The sequence below is a fragment of the Salvelinus alpinus genome, chromosome 4 (assembly GCF_045679555.1).
Source record: "Salvelinus alpinus chromosome 4, SLU_Salpinus.1, whole genome shotgun sequence".
Classification (NCBI taxonomy): Eukaryota; Metazoa; Chordata; class Actinopteri; order Salmoniformes; family Salmonidae; genus Salvelinus; species Salvelinus alpinus.
In genome coordinates this window covers 26,322,059-26,349,906 of record NC_092089.1, presented here as the reverse complement: position 1 = coordinate 26,349,906, position 27,848 = coordinate 26,322,059, and the positions used below count along the sequence as shown (strand labels likewise).

At 41.5% G+C, this 27,848-nt stretch overlaps 2 protein-coding genes across 2 annotated transcripts in view; one reads left to right on the top strand and one right to left on the bottom strand.

Moving 5' to 3' along the window:
* The window catches only part of LOC139572276 (collagen alpha-1(VI) chain-like), a 66,643-nt gene extending 52,021 nt beyond the window's left edge, over window positions 1–14,622 (bottom strand). Inside the window, exons 1-3 of the mRNA XM_071394930.1 lie at window positions 14,536–14,622; window positions 13,880–14,023; window positions 2,917–3,046 (exon numbers count right to left, since the gene is read on the bottom strand). Of these exons, the coding sequence (XP_071251031.1) occupies window positions 2,917–3,046; window positions 13,880–13,976 (227 nt within the window). The 5' untranslated portion in view covers window positions 13,977–14,023; window positions 14,536–14,622. The remainder of the gene's footprint in view (window positions 1–2,916; window positions 3,047–13,879; window positions 14,024–14,535) is intronic.
* Window positions 14,623–24,192: 9,570 nt separating this feature from the next.
* The window catches only part of LOC139572272 (collagen alpha-6(VI) chain-like), a 37,783-nt gene continuing 34,127 nt past the window's right edge, over window positions 24,193–27,848 (top strand). The window contains exon 1 of the mRNA XM_071394920.1: window positions 24,193–24,328. The gene's annotated coding sequence lies outside the window, so the exon portion shown is untranslated. The remainder of the gene's footprint in view (window positions 24,329–27,848) is intronic.

Below are 27,848 nucleotides of genomic sequence, written 5' to 3'. Positions count from 1 at the left end.
CTTTGGCTCTTTAAACTTTAGGCCAGTAGCATTTTGCATACTTCAGTAGGATCACATCACAAAAACAAATCTACTATTTTGGCTGTTTTGCAAAGAAGTTGTGCTGAGTCAGACACATTAGTGGATACACCATCATCTTTGGCAAACGGCATACTTGCAAACATTTATCCTTCCTTTATAAGCATTGAGCTGATGCTATTTTATTGTACAATAATGTCTTGAATTACAGGGCTTCTCCAAAACATGGACCCCAATTCAATAAATGTCAGATAATGACAAAGCTCACTGTGTGCCTGCATGACTGAAAGTGTTGTTCTCCTATATGTGTATTTCTTATCACGTGAAGATGTCATTCATCAGGTCCTCTAAACTTCAGGAGGACAACTCCTTCGCTGTAAGGTGAGACTTCAGTAGATGGAGATAACATATCAACCTTTCTCTCAGTCAGGAATGCAGGTCAGTGCCCCAAAGGTAAACCCCAAACCTTTTCTGGACGAATGATTTGGAATGGCTGCACTGAACAGACACGCACAGTCACTCATTACACTGGCTGCCTGTCTGGGCTTGTTAGTGATTCACACACACACACACACACACACACACACACACACACACACACACACACACACACACACACACACACACACACACACACACACACACACACACACACACACACACAGGCATTCAGTGATGAAACGTATCGGTATGGGCCACAGAAAACACAGCTCAAATATATTAACCGTAATAGTTGCACTGTTTCCGAACAGTGGGATGGCAAAAGCAAGTCTATTACGATTTATAATAGATAAGTTGCAGCATCTGTATAAATGCCGCTGGTCTTAGCAAAAGCCCAATGCGTTTTGTAGTTCAACAAGCTGAGCTCTCTTGGCCTCCGTAGATCGCTTTCCTTCAGTCAAATGACCAAATCGCCCTCTAGTGGCCTCATGGATGGAATGTTATTCATATTTGTCATCATTTCATAATGAATAAACTTTTCTTTTTTTTACTGCCGAAACTCCGGTGTTTTAATGTCAAATGGTTTTGTTATATTTTTCTGTGATGTATATAAAGTGTAATAGTGGGATGCAAACTCAAAATGTAATACATTTTAACTATGTCTGTCACACCCGGATCTGTTTCACCTGTCTTTGTGATTGTCTCCACCCCCCTCCAGGTGTCGCCCATCTTCCCCATTATTCCCCTGTGTATTTATACCTGTGTTCTCTGTTTGCCAGTTTGTTAAGTCAAACAGCGTTTTTATTCTCAGCTCCTGCTTTTCCCAGTCTCTCTTTTTCTCGCCCTCCTGGTTTTGACCCTTGGCTGTCCTGACTTTGAACCCACCTGCCTGACCACTCTGCCTGACCCTGAGCCTACCTGCCGACCAGTACCTTTGCCCCACCTCTGGATTATTGACCTCTGCCTACCCTTACCCTGAGTCTGCCTGCCGTCCGGTACCGCTGCCCCACCTCTGGATTATTGACCTCTGCCTACCCTGACCCTGAGCCTGCCTGCTGACCAGTACCTTTGCCCCACCTCTGGATTATTGACCTCTGCCTACCCTGAGCCTGCCTTCCGACCAGTACCTTTGCCCCACCTCTTGATTATTGACCTCTGCCTACCCTTACCCTGAGCCTGCCTGCCGTCTGGTACCTTTGCCCCACCTCTTGATTATTGACCTCTGCCTACCCTGACCCTGAGCCTGCCTGCCGACCAGTACCTTTGCCCCACCTCTTGATTATTGACCTCTGCCTACCCTGAGCCTGCCTGCCGTCTGGTACCTTTGCCCCACCTCTGGATTATTGACCACTGCCTACCCTGACCCTGACCCTGCCTGCCGTCCGGTACCGTTGCCCCACCTCTGGTTTACTGACCCCTGCCTGCCTTGACCTGTCTATTGCCTGCCCTGTTGGATTATTAAACCATTGTTAATTTGACGTGTCTGCACCTGGGTCTTACCTTCATACCTGATAATATCTGACATGGTACAGGTGTATTCTTTTTTTTAAGCCCATAACCATGTGTGTGAGGTGTATACTTTTGTTTCAAGGTAGATTTGTTTAAGACTAACAAGAAACACTCTGTGTGACTCTGTTTTAGCCCACAGCAGTATGCTTGTGCTTTTCCAAGAGCATCATATTAACGTAACCCTGAGCACCATGTAAGGAGAGAAGCTGTTCTCATGCACTACCTCTCAGCCCCGATTCATCACTGTAGAACCACAGTTCACACAGAGGTCAACACACAACAGTGTTCATAAGACTGCATGTAGTGAGGCAGACCTCCTGAGATGATCATCAACAACACATTGTCAGGAGAACACTACTGCCCAGAGCAGCTATCAATGGACATTCTGCATGTTGCTTATCAGGGTGGGTCTGAGTGTGTGGTGAATTTACTGGTACAATATGACTGTATTTTGTAATAATGATCACAGAGAGTAGTTTAAGGAATGAAACAGGAGGTATGCCAATGGAAGCCTCTGTAGGAGGATTGATATTGTTTGGTCTGCGTTAGTCTGTGGGGTGAATAAACGGTCAGGCGCGAGTTTCCCAGAAGCCTTGTCTCTAACATTTACATTTAACATTTAAGTCATTTAGCAGACGCTCTTATCCAGAGCGACTTACAAGTACATACATTCATACTTTTTTGTACTGGTCCCCCATGGGAATCGAACCCACAACCCTGGCGTTGCAAGCGCCATGCTCTACCAACTGAGCCACACGGGGCCCGTGTGACACTTGATTTCTCTTGGCAAGCTCGCCATAATCATTACTACGTAGCATTAATTACCGTTTAGTTGCCAAATGTCATGAATTGAAGTAAGGGACCTGAAAACACCCATTGTTAACCACATCATTTCTTAATGAATACCAGTCATGTAGCTGAAACTGTCAGTATGGAGGTGATACACACCTAGTGTTGAGCTGGTCCACAAAGTCCAGGGCAAACTGCTTGATCTGATCAACGAAGGAGCCGTAGGGCTTGGCTCTCAGCGCCACACTCTCTGAGGTGTCCAGAACAATGTACACATCCGCTGGGCAGTCTGGGGAAACAGGAAGGGGAGGATAATGTTAGACTTGACATGGCATAAAAAAAATTACAAAATATTTTTTAAATGGTGATACTGTGTTCAATATAGTTTTTATTAAATTTTTTCTGGTGTCACGTTCTGACCATAGTTCTTGTGTGTTTTGCTTGTTTTAGTGTTGGTCAGGACGTGAGCTGGGTGGGCATTCTATGTTGTGTGTCTAGTTTGTCTGTTTCTATGTTTGGCCTAATATGGTTCTCAATCAGAGGCAGATGTTTTGTGTTGTCTCTGATTGGGAATCATGTATAGGTGGCTTGTTTTGTGTTGGGGTTTGTGGGTGGTTGTTTCCTGTCTCTGTGTTTTCTCTGCACCAGCTAGGACTGTATCGGTTTGCCACGTTTTGTTATTTTGTATTTGTAAGTGTTCTCTGTTTATCATTTAATTGAACATGTTGAGCACTGGCTACGCCGCCTATTCTCTTGAAGAGAAGGAAGGCTGCCGTTACATCTGGATACTGAAACAGGCTTATTTTTTATTAAACTGACTGTTCTGGTTAAATTCAACTTCAGGACAGTTAATACATATGATGAAAATGTACTCTGCCTTAGTAATTTATGAAAAAAAGATCCATAAACAGACATTATGTGGAATTCCCACTGGTAAGCTCAATTCCCAAGAATTTCTGAAGAACTGCTTCTTTATAGCCAACTAAGCCAAGGATATTTTTCAAATGGGATGACATCTCCTTATAAAATATTTAATAGAAAATGATTCAAGTAAAAGTGAAAGTCCCCCAGTAAAATATTACTTGAGTAAAAGTCTAAAAGTATCTGGTTTAAAAATCACTTAAGTACAGTGGTGGAAACATTCTCATTGTCATACTTGAGTAAAAGTAAAAAGTAAATGTTATACATCAAATTCCTTATATTAAGCAAACCAGACGGCACAATTGTATATATATATTTTTAATGTATTGCTAGTCAGGGGCACACTCCAACACTCAGACATGAATGACAAAGGCAGTATTTGTGTTTAGTGAGTCCACCAGATCAAAGGCAGTAGGGATGACAACGCGTTATATTGATACAGTATGTGCGTGAATTGGATATTGCTGTCCTGGCTGAGCATTTGAAATGTAATGAGTACTTTTGGGTGTCAGGGATAAATTATGGGAGTAGAATTTACATATTTTCTTTAGGAATGTAGTGGAGTAAAGGTAAGTAGTCAACAACAAAAATATACAGATACTGAAGAAAAACCTACTTAAGTAGGATTTTAAAGGATTTTTGACATAATTACATTACACCACTGGTCATTGCTATAACAACTAGCATAGAATGCTTTCTGAACACAAATCCAATTTGGTCACAGTGTTTGGAGAGTCAGTTATACAGAATGGATTTGATTTTTTTGTTGTTGCATTAAGGCCTGCAGTGTGAATATACAGACATAGAGAGAAATGGCTGGTTCAATCCAAAGATGTCTTATTACACAGGTACTCCATATATCAACATGTTGTAGTAGAGAGATACATGCAACCTCCTTTTTAACGACTGCTCAGAGGATATTGACTGACAAGATTTACTGACCTCCCTCTGTTTTCTATTACAGGGGTTGAGCACATTTGGGTTTGGTTAATCAACTTGGCCACTTTCCAAAATCATATATCATCTCCAGCACGAAACAACTGTCTATTCAGAAAGTATTCAGACCCCTTGATTTTGTGACGTTACAGCCTTATTCTAAAATGTATTCAAAACTAAAATTTCCCTCAACAATCTACACACAGTACAAAGTGAAAACAGTTTTTTGACATTTTTGCAAATGTATAAAAGATAAAAAACTGAAATACCTTATTTACATACGTATACAGACCCTTTACTATGAGACTGTAGGAGTAATTGAGACACATAGATAACACATAAAGGCATAGGACAGCTGAACATTAAAAAACAGACCACACGAAGAGAAGAGACACATAGTCTGCTGATTCCACTAAGGGCACACATACCAGAGAAATAGGCACCTAGGGCAACTGGACAGACTAGACACATAGTCTCGAAAATTAGTGTAAGGTGACACTAGAACTTAGTGCAATAGCAGGAAATGCCGCTATACAAGAGTTTGTATCTTTGTCAAAATAACAAACAAATAATTGGTTTGAGGTTAGTAGGTATGGAATTTTCACTTGGCGGTGTATAGTCTCTAATTGATCAATGAGTGGTTCATAGAGATTACAGTTTATATGTGATGAAAAAAGTATTAGATCATGTTTTTACCTAACTTCTAGTAGAGTACCGATGGAATTTTAATTGTTAGACATTCTATACCGCCATTCTCTGGAACGGTTAAGATGCTTATAGAATAAAATCTATGTATAAGTAATACTATTGGTTTGCTGATTAAAAGGTAACATTGTGAATATTAACGATATGTACACTTTCTTTTCCAGAAAGAATAAAAAAAAAAGGGTTTTAATCTTCTCTGGTCAAAATGTCATTGGAGACTGCATTACTGTGGAAAGCAGTTAGTTAAAGTCAGCCGCTTTAAAAATAAAAATATCTGGATAAGGCTAAAAAATGGAGTTCTGGATAAGTGTGTTATTGGCCTATGGTTCACTAGTAAGTACACCATGTACTGGGAATGAATATGCATTAGTAGATTTATTGGAAGGGTTTTTTCCAATTCAGTTTCAAATTGGGTATGCAGAAGGATGGAAACATTTAAAAAAAAAATGTATTTAAGTTGTTTCTAAAGAAAGGGGAGTGGAAACATTTGAATGGTGTCAAAATGCCCTGAATCCTAAGAATTTCCTGTGAAAGACTGATCACCTTCACTAGAAATTGTTGGAACAGGTGGGATTTAATTATAAAATAATTAAGAAACACCAGACTCTATTCAAAGTGTATAATTACTTTGAAAAAATATCAGTTCCCTGGGGTTATGGTCTTTGGGTAAATACACAAATGTGCTTTGTTCATTCTGCATATAAAAAGTGATGAAAGTTACTCCAAAGGGTTTATTGGAGTGTGGGTCTCTGGGGTTATGTTGATAAATACATCATCTGTAATTCGTCTGAGAAATCACCAGTAGAATAAGGGAGTTATCATGGAAGGTGACGTCAGAATGCTTTAAGGCATGGGAGAGAATATCACCACAAGTGGGTGTGGAGCTCAAACCCACCCTAACCGACTGAATAGTGAGGGACAACTGTCTGATGACCTGTGAACTGTATCTAAAAATAGACATGCTAAAATTATATTTGTTGGGAGAATAATGACTTAAAGGAATTGGGGTACTGACCTTTTATTACCAGGCCACTCATGAGAGAAAAACTGAGACAAAAGGGCTATTGGGAAAATAGATAATACTGGTAATAAAAGTGTTTAGTATAAATGTTAATTATTAAAGGGATGATGTGTATTGAATAGATAAGGTCAAATTTGAGTTAAAGTAAACACTAAGGACTGTTATCCTGAATATTGGGTTGGAAAATGTATTTAAAAAAGAACTGTTTAGTTATTTAGATATAGAACTGTTTAAATTTAATAGGCCTAGGGAAGCTCTGGAAACTAATCCTGAGACAGGGTGGTTGACAAAACTTACAGAATATTAGATTAAAGGTTTTTTGTTTCTTTTGTTTTATAATGTCATTGGAATTGTAATGATAAAATGTAATAATATAATTGAATAAAAAGGTAGTCTGTTGTGCGATGATACCCAAGGATGAAGAAGAAAGAGACCAACAATAACATTGGCATAGAATGAAACAGATGGACGTTTTCCCCAGGTTTAATTACATTACAAATAGTGGTAATATTGCAAATGTGCAATTATTATAATGTTTTTTTTTTTTTTCTCGTTTGGTCAATTTATTTTTGTTTTGAGGAACATAAGGTTGTGTATATGTTCCTGAGGAGGGACTGATACTGATATAAATGATATATAAATTGATTTAAGAATGTTTTAAGTATGTATCAAACAATGGCTGTTATGGGTTAGAAAAACTGTGACTACATTGGGGATATGAGGGGGCTCATAAATGAAGTTAATGGTAGTGAAGGGGTGTTGTTTCTAGAAACTATGTATAAAAATAGAGATAATTCACAGAAAAGGAAAGACAGCTGGCTGTGTAAAATATAGGGACAATTCTAAAGTAAATAGAACAATTCACATATGGTAAAATGGTAAAATGGTAAAAATAAAATAATGATAAAATGGTAAAAATGGTAAAATGGTAAAAATAATAAGTGGTGGCATTTTGAACACTAGAGCAAAAGTTTAAGAAACTTATGACTTAGTTTTGATAGGATTGGATATTAATCCAACTGGAAGACACTTGACTGATTACATGTTATTGTACAGCAGTTGCTGTAGGGACCATCATTTGACTATCATTATGAATATTTCTGTGGCAGGAAGCCAGGTATTTGAGGCAGAATGTTTACATAGGGCTGTTATTAAAAATTAAGATTTAGTGATCTTGCTATAAGAAGAAAGTCTGTTGTCAGGAAATAACCCATGTGTTAGTGTGTATGTCCTCAGGAAAAAACAGCCAGAAATGGAAGGGCTTGGGCTGCATTCTGGAGACTGAGTGTACATCAAGATACACCAGGCTGGTGGTATACTTCTTACAACACTGCAGTGGTAAAGTTCTTCATGTCTCTCTTTGGTGGGTGCATAAGTCTCACAAGAAGTGAGGTCCAGCTGAATAATGGGTGAGCTTGAAAACACCATGACAGAGGACGTGGAATCAGAGAGAGGGAGAGAGAGACTAGATTCCACTATAGACATACTGGGTTGAGTTTGGGGGCTACTTGTTTCATTTTTTAATGCATCATGTGAAAAAGAATAGATGATAGGATATTATACTCTAAACAAACATGTTAAAGGAATTGATGTGAAAGCATATACAGTGTTGAATTACATCAAGAAGAGATAATGTTGATTAAGGTTATGCACATGATTATCAGTTGAAATGGAGCAGTTGGGAAACTAAGTAAAAAATGACATGATTTGGGAACACCTCTCAGAACCTGGGGCCAAAAGGGGAAGACTGGGTGGAAGCATGAGGAAGCTTTTTAGGGCTTTTATTTTTGTGGAGTCCAGCAGAAAAGTATCCTGGAGGCATAGAGTCAGGTGAAGAGAGAGTGGGAATTGTCATGGTCTCAGATTTCAGTTTTCATGAATATATTTATGCATAACACATAACATTGTCAATACTGTTATGCTTTGTCTGTTGTTTTCCAAGTCTTATGTTTAGGAAACCAGAAGGAGAGGGGTTCGCCAGCTTCAGATGGAATGTCAGTTTGTTGTGTGATGAGTGATGGAAGTAAGAGGATGTATGGTGCAATCATAGAACAGAGGCCATAAGTCTCTAAGTATGAATGCCTCACAGAAAGAAGGCAGAAACCTGAACCAGGACGAGAGGTTCCGCGTCTGATGATCCAAGGGGACCAGAAGGACCTCTCCCAGTGATACCAGGAGATCTAGTCCACGTTCGAGTGTTCCGGAGGAAGTGGGATCCACCGAGGAGAGAAGGACCCTATGAGGTGGCCAAAGCAACAAGAACGACCGTCCAAGTGAAAGGAAGCCAGACATGGTACCATCTGAACCACTGCACCTGAGTCCCAACAGAGAGAAGGATACAACCATATAGAGATGAGGACACAGAGGATGCTGATTCACCAGGAGGGAGCCCGGAGGGAGCAGGAGCAGCGGAAACGATTGAGACGCCAGGGAGGAGCCAAGAAAACAGCAAATCAAGTGAAAGCCAAAATGGGACAGGTGCACCGACTAATGCACCCAGAAGAGGAGGAGAGGCCTCACAAGGAACAGAATGAGAACATCTCTTCCCTAAAATTGAAACCCTTCCAGATGGAAGCTAAGTCCAGCCTGAGGAGGGAGCCTCAGGTGAAGAAAGTGGAGGAAAAGTCCCGCAAGCTGAAGAAAATGGGGATTTCCCCACAATTGACTTTTCGGCTCTTGAATGGTCTACTTTAGACAATTGAAGTTAGAACAACAAAAGAATAATGACATTGACATAACAGAAGTAACAGTGAATGCTAGTATAGAAACAACAGACTCATGCACAATCAAGACGTATGGTGGAAGCAGGAAGAGAAGAAAGGAATCAGCCGAACAATCCAAAAAGACTGACAAGGTTAGAATCTCTGTTCCACCTCAACTTATAACAGAAGCAGGAGAACTGAAGTCTATCTCAATCATAAGGATCAAACCCTTACCGGAGATGGCACTCTGTGGATGGACCCATTACCAAACAAAGGGACAAGTCGTTTGGGATCCGAAAGGATGTGACCTGACATTAATCAAAGAAAAAGACGAGAGGGTGCTCATCATGAATCAGATTGAACCAGTTGAAGGTGAAGAATTAATAGTTGAAATAACAAGAACAACAGTGACCGAAGGGAGTAGCACCACGGTCATTAAGATTGATCCTACCCCTGCACCTGAACAGGAAGAACCTGTGACAACAACAAGGGTGGCGGCTGCTGTGATGACCACAGTAGCTACCACTAAGATGACATCGACCTCCCTTACCAAGCACACCACCGTACCCACAAAGCAACCTGAGACATCAGAGTCAGGAGAGTTTTTTACTGACATTTGGAACTTTCTGATAAACTCTAATGATCTACCTCAAGATAAGAACATTGAAAAAGCAACAGAATTAGATATATCAGAATCAGAACCACTCAAGGACACCACACGAGAAGGAGTGACGAACGAGTGATACGAATGGGCTAAGTATATGGCAAACAAACACAGAATGGACAATTGTATTTTGTGTAGAAAATCACCTTTGTCTGATCTTTTAATAGTCTCTGAACCAGCATAATTTAAAAACTGTGTAAGTTGGAAAAATGACCATTGTACCAATAGAAAGTATTCTATTCCCTTGTGTGACATAAAATGTAGGATTGCTCTGGGTAAGCACTAGGGGTAAAACTATGTTGAATGAGACCATGCTGGGAGACAATGATTGTGCTGCCTATAACATTAGAACTGAATTAAATGTACCTCAATTAGACAGAGGTACCGTGGTTAAAGGAAAATATGAATGTTTTTACAGACACCACACCGAAGGAATTGATGTAGGAAACACCACTGTAGAAGTGATACTATTTGGGTGTTAGAGAATGTGGGAGTTCGTAAAAGTAATGATAAAGGGTTGATTATGAATAGAAAAGGGTTGTGTGGTCACATAACTCAGGTTGCGCCATCTCTTACTATGTTGAAAAATCAAGACAGAGGTATTGCTGATTGTTCTTTCCACACATCCAGAAACTAACTGTTGAATGTATTGTCTGATGGATGGATTGGTCTTTGTGCCTTAGTTAGAGCAATTAAATAGGTTACTATTATTAAATCACCCCATGATGACTATGTTAAACCTAGAGTTAAAAGGGCTTATGAGAAGGATCCTGAGGTATACCTTAATGCAATTGGACTGCTTAGAGGTGTACCTTGGGATTTCAAGGCCAGAGATGAGGTTAAATCAGGATTTGAATCTATATTCTTGTGGATAACATCAAATAAGAACTTAGAGTGGATTAATTATATATACTATAACCAACAGAGATTCATTAACTATACTGACTCGGCTCTAACGGCATTGGGGGAACAGGTACAGGCTACCAGTAAAATGACTTGGCAAAATAGACAGGCTCTCAATTGGCTCTTAGCGGAGAAGGGTGGAGTTTGTGTCATGTTTGGGGATGACTGTTGCACCTTTATTCCCAATATTGCTATGGCCAAACTCAAAGGATTACGAGCAGAAGTAAAGGCTAATGCTGGTTTAGACTCTCATGTATGGGATTGGTTGGACCTAGCGTTAGGAAAGTGGGGAGCCATGTTTGCTAGGATGGCCATCATGTTGGGAGGAGGGTTATTGGCTCTGGGTATTGCATTTTGTTGTGTTATACCCCTGGTAAAGTCAATTGTGGTTCAGACAACAGTTAAACAGATGTCTGTAAGGAGAGATGACCCTCCTGTGGTGATTGATCCTGTACCGGGAAGCCCAGGCAATTATACCAATAAGTATGGAAAGCCTTGCAATGCGGTTGGAGGACCTCTTGACTGCCCCTTTGGTAACCCTAACTGTCTCTATGAAGTGATTGGGGGGGGGGGGGGTGGTCATGCGTGTCACGATTTTCGTAAGGATGGTTTCCATGTATATGTTCAATTACCCAGTTCAGATGAATGTTTACTTATACATGTCCACAAAAAGTGTCATTTGCGTCACAATTGCAAGTGGTGTACAAAAATTCATGAGGATGGTCATAACCATCACCCAGAACCTTTTTTCTGTGTCAAGTGTCAAAGAGGAGATTGTCTTATTTGTAAGGATGAGGACTGTGCTCCTAGATAATGGGGTTTTAGCATTTATAATTTTCCTAATGCTTTGTGTTCTTTGTATGTTTCTTTGAATTTTTAGATATATATCGATGAACATATATATTTTCTTTTAATTAAAGTTAGTTTTGCCTTCTAAAAATAGGATCATTTTACAAAAACATGTTAGGTAACAGAGGGTATTCCGGTTACAAGTGTCTATGGACTATGTCTTTAATCATCTAACAAAGGTTGGTAGGTGTCTGCAAGGGAGGATAATGTTGAAATGTTTGGTATAGTTAGGTTTTCTTTAATGTTTCTGATTTGATCTTTTACTCCTATTTCACATTAACAAATTGGAGATGTTTGGTCCAGTTGGTTTATATGCTTTACTTTGTTTGTTTATTTTATTGTCCATCATAGGTATTCTCATTTACCATTCCAAAGTCATATTTGCATAATGTATGTGGCTAATTAGCCCCAGAGGAGGGATTTGTAGGAGTAAATGAGACACATAGATAACACATAAAGGCATAGGACAGCTGAACATTAAAAAACAGACCACACGAAGAGAAGAGACACATAGTCTGCTGATTCCACTAAGGGCACACATACCAGAGAAATAGGCACCTAGGGCAACTGGACAGACTAGACACATAGTCTGCCCATTCCACTAAGAGCATACATACCAGAGAAATAGGCGCCTAAGGCAACTGGACACACTAATGATAGAAGAGACACATAGTCTGCCGATTCCAATAAGGGCACACATACCAGAGAACATGCTGAGGCACTGAGTTAAATACAGGGCTAAGTCATAGGCCTATAGGATAGATGGACATATATTATTTTTAAGACAAGCACGGGTCTGGCCACTATTATAATCTAACTGAAAGCAGATATGGGCGTTAGTAGGCATGAACAAGCAGGAAGCCTGAACTAAAAAGATAATGGTGGCAGGAAGGATTAAGGGAAGTATGCTTATTTGCATATGGGTTGGACCCATATGCTATATGTGTATAAAGACTGGAGCCGGGGCTGGGAAGCGGGGTGTGTGTTCCGCGGACCATTCCGGCTTTGATATACTTTGTATTAAAAGCCTAATTGATTTCACAAGTTCTTGTCAGCGTTATATTTGAACCGATTGTCTACGACAAGACTTGCAAAAATGGGGAGAAGGGCCTTGGTCAGGGAGGTGACAATGAACCCGATGGTCAATCTGAAAGAGCTCCAGATTTCCTCTGTGGAGATGGGAGAACCTTCCAGAAGGACAACCAACTCTGCAGCACTCCACCAATTAGGCCTTTATGTTAGAGTAGCCAGACAGCCCGCTTGGAGTTTGCCAAAAGGAACCTAAAGACTCTCAGACCATGAGAAACAAGATTCTCTGGTCTAATGAATCCAAGATTGAACTCTTTGGCCTGAATACCAAGCGTCACGTCTGGAGGAAACCTGGCACCATCCCTACGGTGAAGCATGGTGGTGGTAGCATCATACTGTGGGGCTATTTGTCAGTGGCAGGGACTGTGAGACTAGTCAGTATCGAGGGAAAGATGAACGGAGCAAAGTACAGAGAGCTCCTTGGTGAAAACCTGCTCCAGAGCGCTCAAGGCCACAGACTGGGGCGAAGGTTCACCTTCCAACAGGACAACGACCCTAAGCACATAGCCAAGACAATGCAAGAGTGGCTTCGGGACAAGTCTCTGAATGTCGTTGAGTGGCCCAGCCAGAGCCCGGACTTGAACACGATCGAACATCACTGGAGAGACCTGAAAATAGCTGTGCAGTGACACTCCCCATCCAACCTGACAGAACTTGAGAGGATTTGCAGAGATAAATGGGAGAAACTCCCCAAATACAGGTGTGCCAAGTTTGTAGAGTCGTACCCAAGAAGACTCAAGGCTGTAATCGCTGCGAATGGTGCTTCAACAAAGTACTGAGTAAAGGGTCTGAATACTTATGTAAATGTGATATTTCATTTTTTTTTTTTTGCAAACATTTCTAAAAACCTGTTTTTGCTTTGTCATTATGGGGTATTGTGTGTAGATTGGTGAGTGATTTTCAAAACCTTCAACGAGTTTCTAGCCAGAGGGAGGCTATTTTTCTTGATCCCCACGTCACCGCCAATCTCATAGTGTTCTAAAATCACTGTTTTTAAAATGTTTAAACTTTTGATGATGTCATCGGGTAGGATGTTTTCACTTTTTTTTTTTATTATACAAAAAGTAGACATGTTGTTTCCACGTGTTGACAATGGTACGGTGCTGGAGATGATGAAGATGAGGTTGAAATGTGATGGAGTTGCCCTTTAAAGTGCATCAAAATTAATATGTACTACCCTTTCACTTGGCAACATTAAGGATTCTTGTGTTTTATGCTTTGCTTTGGCAAATGTTCAACAGATATTAAGCATTGGCATAACATCTTGCTAAGTAAAAAAAGAGTGGGCAGGAGAGCAAGGCTACTCAGCTACAGCTTGGCTTGATAGCCTACCATAGAGGTCTCCTCTGTTCCTCCCATTGAGAGAGCAGGCACCGTGGACTAGCGACACCAACGAGAGAAGTAGAACAGCACCGGTCAGGTTCATCATGGGACAGGCCCTCCTGAGACGCAGGGGAGAAGGGACTTCAGGAGAACCTAGGCCAAAGAAAAATATTCAATAAAAAGAGAATGTTTAAGCACATCCAGCTTTGGTGGTCAAAGCCTGAAACCCCTCTTCACACCCAGCCTCCATACATCCTGTTGTAGGCCTTTGTAATCATCATCCAAATATAAATGCATCAGAATTTTCCTCAGTTAACATCGGTACCTACTACCTACCTTCAACAAGTCAACAAGAGTAAATGCTTTTCAAAATAAAGTACAGTGTTTAAAATGTTTTTTTATTGACAAATTATTTTCCAATACTGGTATTTCCAAATGCTTTGGTGCATAATGCTTATGACTTAACTTCAGATGCATTCAAGTGTTGAATTTCATGTCTATTCCCATTGAATCCACACTTGACAACGGAGAGGTTTCCTTACCATTCTAAAGTGGTATGGTTCTAAACTGACAAATGGATTTGTTCCAAACTCTTCAAAAGTGACCAGTGGTAGGTTCTAAGCACTTTAGAATACGTATGTGTTTAATAAAGTGGCATTTCTTACCTTTCTCTCTTTTGGATATGTGTTAAAATGTGAATATCCCACAGGTTTGGGTTGTCCAGGTGTGTTTGCTGCTCTCTCTGCTAGCAGTCTGTGCAACAGGAGAGGGTGGGGCTCACCTGCAAAGTATCCTCCCATCTCATACAGTTACACCCCACACAATCCTTACTGCTACCTTACAGCAGATTCTACTGAGGCCGATAGAGTAAATTACAGGGGATTTAATAAAGTAGGCTACACAAATACATAGCACACAGTGCAATCTTTGCTGTTTTTTTTAACTCATTTTGGATGAAGTATCGCTGTGTGTGGCCTAAAAATGTTGCCAGTAGTGAAGATTCAAGGCCCTCTGAAGGTTCAATGTCCTCTTAGAGAAGTTTCTACAGGATGCACTTCCTCACATTATAACAATCTCACAGTCTTCACCTCAGAATGACATGGAGGTCTGACTCAGTCAACTGAACAAGACTGTGCGAAGAATGAGAACACATTTCTTGGCTAAAGTTGTTAGATTCAAGTGTCTGCAAAGTCCAATCTAAACAATGTAATGGATCTCAAATAGCATTTGGCTCACCCCAGATCAGACCTGAAAGAGTCCTTTCATTGCTATAAACTTGGCCTTGAAGGAAACATTGACGAGTCAAGCGCCCAGCTACCTTCTATCTCACTCTTATGCAACACGGAAGCTAAAAGCTGTGTCAAAGTGTCCTGGTAAATTGTTTTTTAATGTACAATAGATTTCTCATTTCCTCAGACATGAGAAAAACAGAAATCTCTTGCTCTAACACAGGAGTTTGGTGGCACCTTAATTGGGGAACTCAGGCTTGTGGAAATGACTGGAGTGGAACCAGTGGAATGGTATCAAACACATGTTTTCCAGGTGTTTGATGCCATTCCATTTGCTCCGTTCCGGCCATTGTTAGCAGCCTCCATTAAGAATAAGTTCACATGCAGATAAGTGCCTGCAGCATGCAATTCAAATCTGATATGGACTGGTCTTTGTCTCAGGTGGGCCTGTTTTGCCCTCAGGCTAACATAATGGAAGTCAGGAACTGCGAAGGCCAAACATGCAGATACATGCATCCCGCATGCAACCTGGCTGCCACAACTGACAGACCATCATACTCCAAAGTATGGATGGAAACGTTCAGCATGGTGGGCTGAACAACAACATGGTAGACAGGGGCAAAGAATTACACAATCACTCAAAGTAAATTGCACACTGGTATTCTTGTTCAACATTTAGTTGATCAATAGATGATTGTATCTCCTAACTTGGTATAGGCTCTGAGATTAAATAGGCTATGAAGTCACTCTCCTATCTCACAGCAATAGGCTACTATACCCATATTGTCAAATATTGTAAATAGGCTACCGGTCTATTTACTTTGGAGGCTGCTTATTGAATGAGCGAGATAAACGGTAGCTTAACATTTGTTGTGTAGCGGTAATAAACCAGTCATGTCAGACAAGGAGAAACATGTCCTGCTGTAACGATATGCGCTGAGAGTCGGGAAGCAAGTTCAGGGAGTGTTTTAATAAAATAAACATCATCCAAAAGCAGAAACACTAACAGCACACAGACATGGAACTGAAATCGAAACAACGACACCTGGGGAAAGACTTAAAGGGAGTGACATATATAGGGAAGGTCATATGATATGATGAGGCTATGATTTAGGCCTATATACTGTGATAAAAGTAAAATAAATATTATACGACATACTATGTGAGATAGTAGACGACAATTTGTGCATAACCATGGTCTGAGCTGTTTGCGGAAATATGCACACTTTCCAACTGACAAATATATAATCTACCAAGATTTTAAAATAACTGAAATTGGCACAAGATGGAGGTAATGTTGGAACATCACTAAGAAAATTACAGTTAACTAAAATGTACAGTTAATCCAGTATAAACTAATGTATAGAATTTAATACACAAGAGACAACATTCACAAATTCTACAGCACAAGTAATGAGTAGAGTAATGTCTTAAAAGTTATACTAACATTTACTCAGTAATCCATGCATTCTGGGAATGCTATAAAATCCAAAAGTTATGGGCGGAGTTAGGAAGTTGTCTGTCAGAAGTATTACAATGTAAATGTACTTTTAATCCTCCTGTCTTAATATTTCAAGACATGGCATATGAGCGTGCAGTGAGATACAACATAGTTTGGACAACATTTTGCTTGTCAATAATCTTGAAAATAAAACATATACTTAAAAACTGTAAATCAACCAATCTTCCAGCAGTAACACAATGGAAAGGTCAAATGCGTTATTATCTAAATGTTGAAAGCACGTGGGCGACGACGGAGAGAAACAAAATGGTGCAGTTTGACGGAGAGTGACACAGTCGCGGAGATGTGAGCAGGTGGGTCTGGGCAGGGAGGATTTAGTCAATGTTTGTGTGCGTCTGTATGTTCTCGTTTGTATGTGGATGTTTTATACTGTAAAAAAAAGAAATTGTTCAAAAAATGTAAGAAAATCACTTTACCATCAAGTTCCAAATAATAAATACCAATATTCGAGGAAAACAGGCGCACGCAAGGTTTAGTGTTTTCTGTGTGCACGCACCTTTGATAAATGATGGGAAAGTCTCCATGCATAAGCACAACTTCTAGTGGTTAAAGAATTGTATTGCAAGCAAAGATGAAAACGTCTTTAGAGGGTTGAAGTTGAGGAATGTTTCGATAAGAAGAGCACGGATACAGTGTGTCGCTGTCAAAATGAGGGTTACTTCCAGAGAGGTGTATTTAGATGCCCTTAAACTTCTGTACACACATGTCATGCCATCAGAACGTACTGTACTGTCTCCGAGGATGCTGTAAGGGACTGTCTCTGAGGATGCTGTGAGGGGCTGGCTTTGAGGATGCTGTGAGGGGCTGGCTTTGAGGATGCTGTGAGGGTCTGTCTGTCTCTGAGGATTCTGTGAGGGTCTGTCTGTCTCTGAGGATGCTGTGAGAGGCTGTCTGTCTTGGACGCAAGTCAACTGAGTTGTGTGAAATGTCCACAAGCTGCCAGTGCCGATCACTTAAATTTACAAAACAAGGTTCTACCATACTAACCGCCACACTGCCTTTATTCAGATTTTTCCAGATTCACTATTTTGAAACGCACACACAGCCTATACTGGTCTGCTAATACAGGACAAGTAAAAACCCAGTGCACCACTTTTGTGAAAACTAAATGTATTTGAGTGTTTACCAGCATTTGTAACTTAAGTCTAATCATTATCTGTACAAAACAATTAATCTGATAATACTTGTGGAATATAAAAATACTTGCTTGATATAAACTCAAAAAAAGAAACGTCCTCTCTCTGTCAATTGTGTTTATTTTCAGCAAACTTAACATGTGTAAATATTTGTATGAACATAACAAGATTCAACAACTGAGACATAAACTGAACATGTTCCACAGACATGTGACTAACAGAAATGGAATAATGTGTCCCTGAACAAAGGGGGGGGGGGGGGGGGTGTCAAAATCAAAAGTAACAGTCATTATCTGGTGTGGCCACCAGCTGCATTAAATACTGCAGTGCATCTCCTCCTCATGGACTGCACCAGATTTGCCCGTTCTTGCTGTGAGATGTTACCCCACTCTTCCACCAAGGCACCTGCAAGATCCCAGACATTCCTGGGGGGAATGGCCCTAGCACTCAGCCTCCGATCCAACAGGTCGAAGACGTGCTCAATGGGATTGAGATCCGGGCTCTTCGCTGGCCATGGCAGAACACTGACATTCCTGTCTTGCAGGAAATTACGCACAGAACGAGCAGTATGGCTGGTGGCATTGTCATGCTGGAGGGTCATGTCAGGATGAGCCTGCAGGAAGGGTACCAGATGAGGGAGGAGGATGTATTTCCTGTAACGCACAGCGTTGAGATTGCCTGCAATGACAACAAGCTCAGTCCGATGATGCTGTGACACACCGACCTAGACCATGACGGACCCTCCACCTCCAAATCGATCCCGCTCCAGAGTACAGGCCTCGGTGTAACGCTCATTCCTTCGACGATAAACGCAAATCCGACCATCACCCCTGGTGAGACAAAACCGCGACTCGTCATGTGAAGAGCACTTTTTGCCAGTCCTGTCTGGTCCAGCGACGGTGGGTTTGTGCCCATAGGCGATGTTGTTGCCGGTGATGTCTGGTGAGGACCTCCCTTACAAAAGGCCTACAAGCCTTCAGTCCAGCCTCTCTCAGCCTATTGCGGACAGTCTCAGCACTGATGGAGGGATTGTGCATTCCTGGTGTAACTCGGGCAGTTGTTGTTGCCATCCTGTACCTATCCCGCAGGTGTGATGTTCGGATGTACCGATCCTGTGCAGATGTTGTTACACGTGGTCTGCCACTGCGAGGATGATCAGCTGTCCGTCATGTCTCCTTGTAGTGTGGTCTTAGGCGTCTCACAGTACGGACATCGCAATTTACTGACCTGGCTACATCTGCAGTCCTCATGCCCCCTTGCAGCATGCCTAAGGCACGTTCACGCAGATGAGCAGGGACCCTGGGCATCTTTCTTTTGGTGTTTTTCAGAGTCCGTAGAAAGGCCTCTTTAGTGTCCCAAGTTTTCATAACTGTGACCTTAATTGCCTACTGTCTGTAAGCTGTTAGTGTCTTAACAACCGTTCCACAGGTGCATGTTCATTAATTGTTTGTGGTTCATTAAACAAGCATGGAAAACAGTGTTTAAACCCTTTACAATGAAGATCTGTGAAGTTATTTGGATTTTGATGAATTATCTTTGAAAGACAGGGTCCTGAAAAAGGAAAACATTTTTTTTTGCTGAGTTTATGTTTTCCAGTTTCTTGAAATACTTTGCAAATGCAACTTATTTCTATATGAAAACTGAAACAGTCTATTCATTCCTTTTCCATTTTAGTAGACACTCTTATCCAATTTACAGTAGTAAGTGCATTCTTTTTTGTACTGATTCCCAGTGAGAATAGAACCCACAACCCCATCATTGTTAGCACCATGTGTTACCAACTGAGCCACATCATCACATCATATCATCACAAACCACTTTTTTATTTTATTTATTTATTTCACCTTTATTTAACCAGGTAGGCTAGTTGAGAACAGGTTCTCATTTACATCTGCGACCTGGCCAAAATAAAGCAAAGCAGTTCGACACATACAACAACACATAGTTACACATGGAATAAACAAACATCGTCAATAATACAATAGAAAAAGTCTATATACAGTGTGTGCAAATGAGGTAAGATAAGGGAGGTAAGGCAATAAAATAGGCCATAGTGGCGAGGTAATTACGATATAGTAATTAAACACTGGAGTGATAGATGTGCAGAAGATGAATGTAAAAGTAAAGATACTGGGGTGCAAAGGAGCAAAATAAATAAATACAGTATGGGGCTGAGGTAGTTGGATGGGCTATGTACAGGTGCAATGACCTGTGAGCTGCTCTGACAGCTGGTGCTTAAAGTTAGTGAGGGAGATAAGAGTCTCCAGCTTCAGCAATTTTTTACAGTTCGTTCCAGTCATTGGCAGCAGAGAACTGGAAGGAAAGGTGGCCAAAGAGGAATTGGCTTTGGGGGTGACCAGTGAAATATACCTGCTGGAGCGCGTGCTGCTATGGTGACCAGTGAACTGAGATAAGGCGGGGGTTTACCTAGCGAAGACTTGTAGATGACCTGGAGCCAGTGGGTTTGGCGACGAGAATGAAGCGAGGGCCAGCCAACGAGAGCGTACAGGTCGCAGTGGTGGGTAGTATATGGGGCTTTGGTGAAAAAAAGGATGGCACTGTGATAGACTGCATCCAATTTGTTGAGTAGATTTTTGGAGGCTATTTTGTAAATGACATTGCCGAAGTCAAGGATCGGTAGGATAGTCAGTTTTACGAGGGTATGTTTGGCAGCATGAGTGAAGGATGCTTTGTTGCGAAATAGGAAGTCGATTCTAGATTTAATTTTTGGATTGGAGATGCTTAATGTGGGTCTGGAAGGAGAGTTTACAGTCTAACCAGACACCTAGGTATTTGTAGTTGTCCACATATTCTAGGTCAGAACCGTCCAGAGTAGTGATGCTGGACGGGCGGGCAGCTGTGGGCAGCGATCAGTTGAAGAGCATGCATTTAGCTTTACTTGCATTTAAGAGCAGTTGGAGGCCACGGAAGGAGAGTTGTATGGCATTGAAGCTCGTCTGGAGGTTAGTTAGCACAGTGTCCAAAGAAGGGCCAGAAGTATACAGAATGGTGTCGTCTGCGTAGAGGGGGATCAGAGAATCACCAGCAGCAAGAGCGACATCATTGATATATACAGAGAAGAGAGTCGGCCCGAGAATTGAACCCTGTGGCACCCCCGTAGAGACTGCCAGAGGTCCGGACAAAAGGCCCTCCGATTTGACACACTGAACTCTATCAGAGAAGTAGTTGGTGAACCAGGCGAGGCAGTTTTGAGAGGAGTCGAAAGCCTTGGCCAGGTCGATGAATACGGCTGCACAGTATTGTCTCTTATCGATGGCAGTTATGATATCGTTTAGGACCTTGAGCGTGGCTGAGGTGCACCCATGACCAGCTCGGAAGCCAGATTGCATAGCGGAGAAGGTACGGTGGAATTCGAAATGGTCTGTGATCTGTTTGTTAACTTGGCTTTCGAAGACCTTTGAAAGGCAGGATAGGATAGATACAGGTCTGTAGCAGTTTGGGTCTAGAGTGTCTGCCCCTTTGAAGAGGGGGATGACCGCGGCACCTTTCCAATCTTTGGGGATCTGAGACGATACGAAAGAGAGGTTGAACAGGCTAGTGATCGGGGTTGCAACAATTTCAGCAGATCATTTTAGAAAGAGAGGGTCCAGATTGTCTAGCCCGGCTGATTTGTAGGGGTCCAGATTTTGCAGCTCTTTCAGAACATCAGCTATCTGGATTTGGGTGAAGGAGAAATGGGGGAAGCTTGGGCGAGTTGATGTGGGGGGTGTAGGGCAGTTGAATATCTCGACTATAGTGGATTTATCGGTGGTGACAGTGTTTCCTAGTCTCAGTGCAGTGGGCAGCTGGGAGGAGGTGCTCTTATTCTCCATGGACTTTACAGTGTCCCAGAACTTTTTTGAGTTTGTGCTACAGGATGCAAATTTCTGTTTGAAAAAGCTAGCCTTAGCTTTCCTAACTGCTTGTGTATATTGGTTCCTAACTTCCCTGAAAAGTTACATATCACGGGGGCTATTTGATGCCAATGCAGTACGCCACAGGATGTTTTTGTGCTGGTCAAGGGCAGTCAGGTCTGGAGTGAACCAAGGGCTATACAGTGAGGGAAAAAAGTATTTGATTCCCTGCTGAGTTTGTACGTTTGCCAATCAAATTCTTTTTTCCCTCACTGTATCTGTTCCTGGTTCTACATTTTTTGAATGGGGCATGCTTATTTAAGATGGTGAGGAAGGCACTTTTAAAGAATAGACTTGATGTCTCAATGTACTTAATTACTGTATTGTGCATTGTTTTTCCTCATGGTGATGGAAAGTCTACAGGTACAAACCTAGATGACCAGCCTATGTACAATACAGTAATGTACATTTACATTAACTGGTTTGTAAGGATGGTAAATTAATACTGCACAAAAAGTGGTTGTTTCCCATGTTATTTGATTAAGAAAAATATTTAATTTGTTGTGGATGTTTTGTGTCTATGCCCATTACTTTCGACCTTTTGATGTAAATGATTGAGGACAGGGTTTTGTTCTTTCTGGATTCCGTTAGAATGACAATTGTGGAGAAATTGACAGGGCAACAACTCTTACAATTCCAACAATTGAATCCTGAAAGATACTGTTCTTAATTACACTACCTTTTTTGCCAAAGCTGAGATGCTGAATAAATGTTTTTCCTGCACTACACAGATCAATATCAATCTGCTAATAATAGTAAAGGCCCAGTGCACTTCTTTTGTGATATATATATATATATATATATGTCTTTTTTTAATTCAGATTTTTCAGGGGGTGATGCAGCACCCTCAGTACTCCTACTTCCCGCGGCTATGCTCGCACGTGTCTAAACAAACTAAGACAAGCCTACCGCAAAGTATTCATCAGACCATTAGCCCGCCACATCAGCATATGACATCTAAACATGAGTTGCCAAATACAAGTACACTGGAAGTACATTTTTTATGTTGAGAAATCAGTCTTGTCATGTTTATTTAAAAAGATGCAGGGTTGAGCTCAATTCCTAACTCACTCAGCTATTACATTCAGGGAGTGTAGACCGAAAACCAATGATCTGGGAACAAATATATTTCATTGTTCAGGAGGCAGAGTGGCGTGGGAGGCAATTCATGCCTAAAATTGCATATAAAAAATACTTATGTAAAAAGGGTTGTGTATGCTGCAGTTCTGTGGTGAGAGTTTTATAGCATGCTAAATGAGGCCATAAATGTAACTAGGGGTAGCCTAGCCCACCAGTTCCCAACTCCAGTCCTCGAGTACCCCCACAGCACACGTGTTGTAGCCCAGACAAACATACCTGATTCAACTCATTGAGGGCCTGATGATTAGTTGACAAGTTGAAGTGTGCTTGTCCGGGACTACAATAATACTGTGTACTGTTGGGGATACTGGAGAACCGGAGCTGGGAACCACTGGCCTAGGCTATTATATGCCAGTGTGGGGTTAGCATGGTAACTGGACTGAGTTTAAACCTTGACAAGCAGGAGCAAAGTGACAAGTGTTGCCCGAGGATAAATGTCTGCTGAGTGAAAAAGGTTTCAGAGTCAGACCTCTTGGCATCACAACTTTTTTTATTTAACTAGGCAAGTCAGTTAAGAACAAATTCTTATTTACAATGACAGCCTACACCGGCCAAACCCGGATGATGCTGGGCCAATTGTGCGCCGCCCTATGGGCCTCCCAATAACAGCCAGTTGTGATACAGCCTGGATTTGAACCAGGGTGTCTGTAGTGATGCCTCTAGCACTGAGATGCAGTGCCTTAGACTGCTGCCCCACTCGGGAGCCCCAACTTCTTCTGCACTGGTGTCAGAAATGGGATGGAGTTCACTGAAGGTGTGTTTTGGAGTGGGGTGTCTTAGAGCAGAGAAGTGCAGTTATATTTCACCCCAAAATGTTCTGTACCCTGGTCCACTCCTGTTTTGTAGATCTGCTAGGTCTGGATAGGTAACAGCAAAATGATCAAAGGTGTTAGTAATTGTCACTGAAAGTTACAGAAAAGCAAGGCAAGGTTGTGAGGTTTGGCAAGGTTGTGAGGTTTGTAAATCTCATTTAACGTTGAAGAGCATATAGCACTCGAGGCACATTCTCGCTCCTCTTGCAAAACACAATCATAGAAAACAAATGGTCCTCAATCAGCCTTTTGAATTTCTCTAGAGGCACCAATTCATCCAAATTGAGAGAGCCTTGCATAACCGATAAAGACCAACAACACTTGGCCTATATTGTAAAGGCTAATATTATTTTAATGGTGTTAGTCTCCTGGTACAAATAACCACTGCTGTTACATCACTTTACTATTTCTATCTGCTTCAGAATTTCCTTAGAATTCCTTCCCGCGGCTCCGAACATAAAGTTTCCCGGTAGAACTAATTCAGGGGGATGTAGGGGTGTGTATGACGCACAGGTCGTGTAGACTATACCGAAAAGTAGCGTGATGAATACTGTAGGCTACTCTTTGCCTAACCATTCGATGATTCGGAGCGGGGTGTGAGGAGTGGCCGGCCGCACCAATTTCTGTAGAACAAGATTGGGCTTTGGGTTCTATAAGGGAATGGGATTCCTGCCTGCGCGCACCAGATAGTGCATCAGCCACATTGTAAGTTTATACATTTTCCGCACGCTTTTTTTGTTTGTTGTGTATGCAAACCTAGTCTACATTTAAATAATACAAAAATGTTGTGATTTAACGAATTTGCTCACAAAGTCTCAGTGTATATGCCTAATTATCCTTTTGAGGGACATACTTGGAAACATAATGTAGGTTTTATAGACAAACTTTTGAATTCAATGGGTGGTTTTGAGGATGTTATTCTAAGTGCAAAGTTGTTCAGTACATTTTTTTAAATGTAAAATAATCGTGTAGGCTAATAAAATAAATAGGCTGAAGTGAATTGATCACAAATCCCTCTATTGATGGTGTCCATTGGATAGGCCTACCTGTCGTCGCAATATGCGTTCATTTATGTTCAGCAAGTGAATAGTCTACTCTGAAATGTTAAACATTTAGGGCTACAAAGATAATAAAGCTGCCTTGTTGATTATAGTTAGGCTATAGACTGCATGCGCAACTTGCATGCTCAACATGTTTGAAGAGTGTATTGAACAAATTAATTAGTTAAAAATTATTATGGAAAATATATATCTTTGCCGTGGATAAACCGGATCAAAATAAACAGTAGAATGGTATGTGTGCGTACATGCATGTGTGCTTGAAATTCATTGTAAGAAATTGTCCATTTGCCAAAATCATGTTCTGAGAACATTTGGATAACTTTCTCAACAGTCTTTGTTCCCAAAATCGGTGTGTTGGTTGTAGACAAATGGTGTTCACTGGTAGTGGAGCCTCCTGCCAGCTGGATGCTGTAACAGTATTTCACAGACACTCCAGACTACTGCAGATCATGCTTATCATACTACCCACCATTAATCACCATGATGTACAGTTGCATAATAGACCATTCCCCTGTTGAAGTACTTTTGTTCACTAATGAAGTTTGTCAATGGATGACGCCTTATGATGCTGGGATGTTAGTACCTTATGATGCTGGGGTGTTAGCACCTTATTAGGCTGGGATGTTAGCACCTTATGATGCTGGGATGTTAGCACATAATGATGCTGGGATGTTAGTACCTTATGATGCTGGGATGTTAGCACCTTGTGATGCTGGGATGTTAGTACCTTATGATGCTGGGATGTTAGCACCTTATGATGCTGGGATGTTAGTACCTTATGATGCTGGGATGTTAGCACCTTATGATGCTGGGATGTTAGCACCTTGTGATGCTGGGATGTTAGTACCTTATGATGCTGGGATGTTAGCACCTTATGATGCTGGGATGTTAGTACCTTATGATGCTGGGATGTTAGCACCTTATGATGCTGGGATGTTAGCACCTTATGATGCTGGGCTGTTTGTACCTTATGATGCTGGGATGTTAGAACCTTATGATGCTGGGATGTTAGAACCGTATGATGCTGGGATGTTAGCACCTTATGATGCTGGGATGTTAGAACCGTATGATGCTGGGATGTTAGCACCTTGTGATGCTGGGATGTTAGCACCTTATGATGCTGGGATGTTCGAACCGTATGATGCTGGGATGTTAGTACCTTATGATGCTGGGATGTTAGCACCTTGTGATGCTGGGATGTTAGCACCTTATGATGCTGGGATGTTAGCACCTTATGATGCTGGGATGTTAGCACCTTGTGATGCTGGGATGTTAGTACCTTATGATGCTGGGATGTTAGCACCTTATGATGCTGGGATGTTAGAACCGTATGATGCTGGGATGTTAGCACCTTATGATGCTGGGATGTTAGCACATTATGATGCTGGGATGTTAGCACCTTGTGATGCTGGGATGTTAGCACATTATGATGCTGGGATGTTAGAACCGTATGATGCTGGGATGTTAGCACCTTATGATGCTGGGATGTTAGCACCTTGTGATGCTGGGATGTTAGCACCTTATGATGCTGGGATGTTAGCACCTTGTGATGCTGGGATGTTAGCACCTTATGATGCTGGGATGTTAGCACCTTGTGATGCTGGGATGTTAGCACCTTGTGATGCTGGGATGTTAGCACCTTGTGATGCTGGGATGTTAGCACCTTGTGATGCTGGGATGTTAGTACCTTATGATGCTGGGATGTTAGCACCTTGTGATGCTGGGATGTTAGCACCGTATGATGCTGGGATGTTAGCACCTTGTGATGCTGGGATGTTAGCACCTTGTGATGCTGGGATGTTAGCACCTTGTGATGCTGGGATGTTAGCACCTTGTGATGCTGGGATGTTAGCACCTTGTGATGCTGGGATGTTAGAACCGTATGATGCTGGGATGTTAGCACCTTGTGATGCTGGGATGTTAGCACCTTGTGATGCTGGGAAGTTAGCACCTTGTGATGCTGGGATGTTAGCACCTTATGATGCTGGGATGTTTAAACCGTATGATGCTGGGATGTTAGCACCTTATGATGCTGGGATGTTAGCACCTTGTGATGTTTTGTTTTCTAACAGTGTATATCTAAAACCTCAAAGGGTTCATCGGCTGTCCCCATAGAATAACTATTTGAAGAACCCTTTTTGGTTCCAGGTAAAAACTATTGCAGCCAACACTTTTGGGTTCCTTGTAGAACCTTTTCTACAGAGGGTTCATTTGGGAAACCTTTTTTTCTAAGACAGTGTGATTGTTCTTTGGCCCAGATGAATGTCCACACGTTTGATTCTGGATTTTAGATGAGCCCCCCCCCCCCCCAATGCTTTATAAATAAAGGCAGCCAGCACTCACAAAGATGGTACATTATTTTGTTTTACTCCATAAGATTTTAGTTTGACTTTCCAGGAAACCATGAATCAAGGTTTGAGGTTGAGCAGGTACAATGTTTGTGATGCTGGTTGTAAACTCAAGACACGATGTTGAGTCTTCGTCTGACCAGATAAACACAGTCAAGCACAGTTTATAGGTGCTTCACATCCCTATCCACAGATCACACAAATTCGCATGCATGCACACACACACACACACACACACACACACACACACACACACACACACACACACACACACACACACACACACACACACACACACACACACACACACACACACACACACACCACAGAGCAGAGTGAATACATCCATCAGTAGGTCCAACCCAGAGACCAGACCATCTAGTGACTGTTTATGGTTTCCTGTTTATATCGCTGTTGGGGGAAATCTTTTTTTCATGTTCAGGAAATTGCTCCAGGTGTGTTTACAGGTTCTGTCACGCCTTCTTCGACACCACATGAAGGCCTCCTCATCAAAACAATTAATTATAACCCACACAATAATTCACATTTCCTTTTGAAGTAGGATTCTTTCCTGTTGTGAGAAACTGGTCAAATTAAGATCCTGCATCTGTAACCATTATTCTGCCCTGCCCTCCACTTCTCTTTCCAAAGAACCTTTTCATTTAGATGGGATACTTTTGTTAAGACCAAAGTTTGGATACTTTCTCACTGTATCATTCAGTGTTGCTCTATTTCCTTTCAGGATAAACACAGTGTTCTCTTCTTGTTGTGTCAGTCGGCATCACAATGCCCATAGATGTGCACCCTTCATTTGTT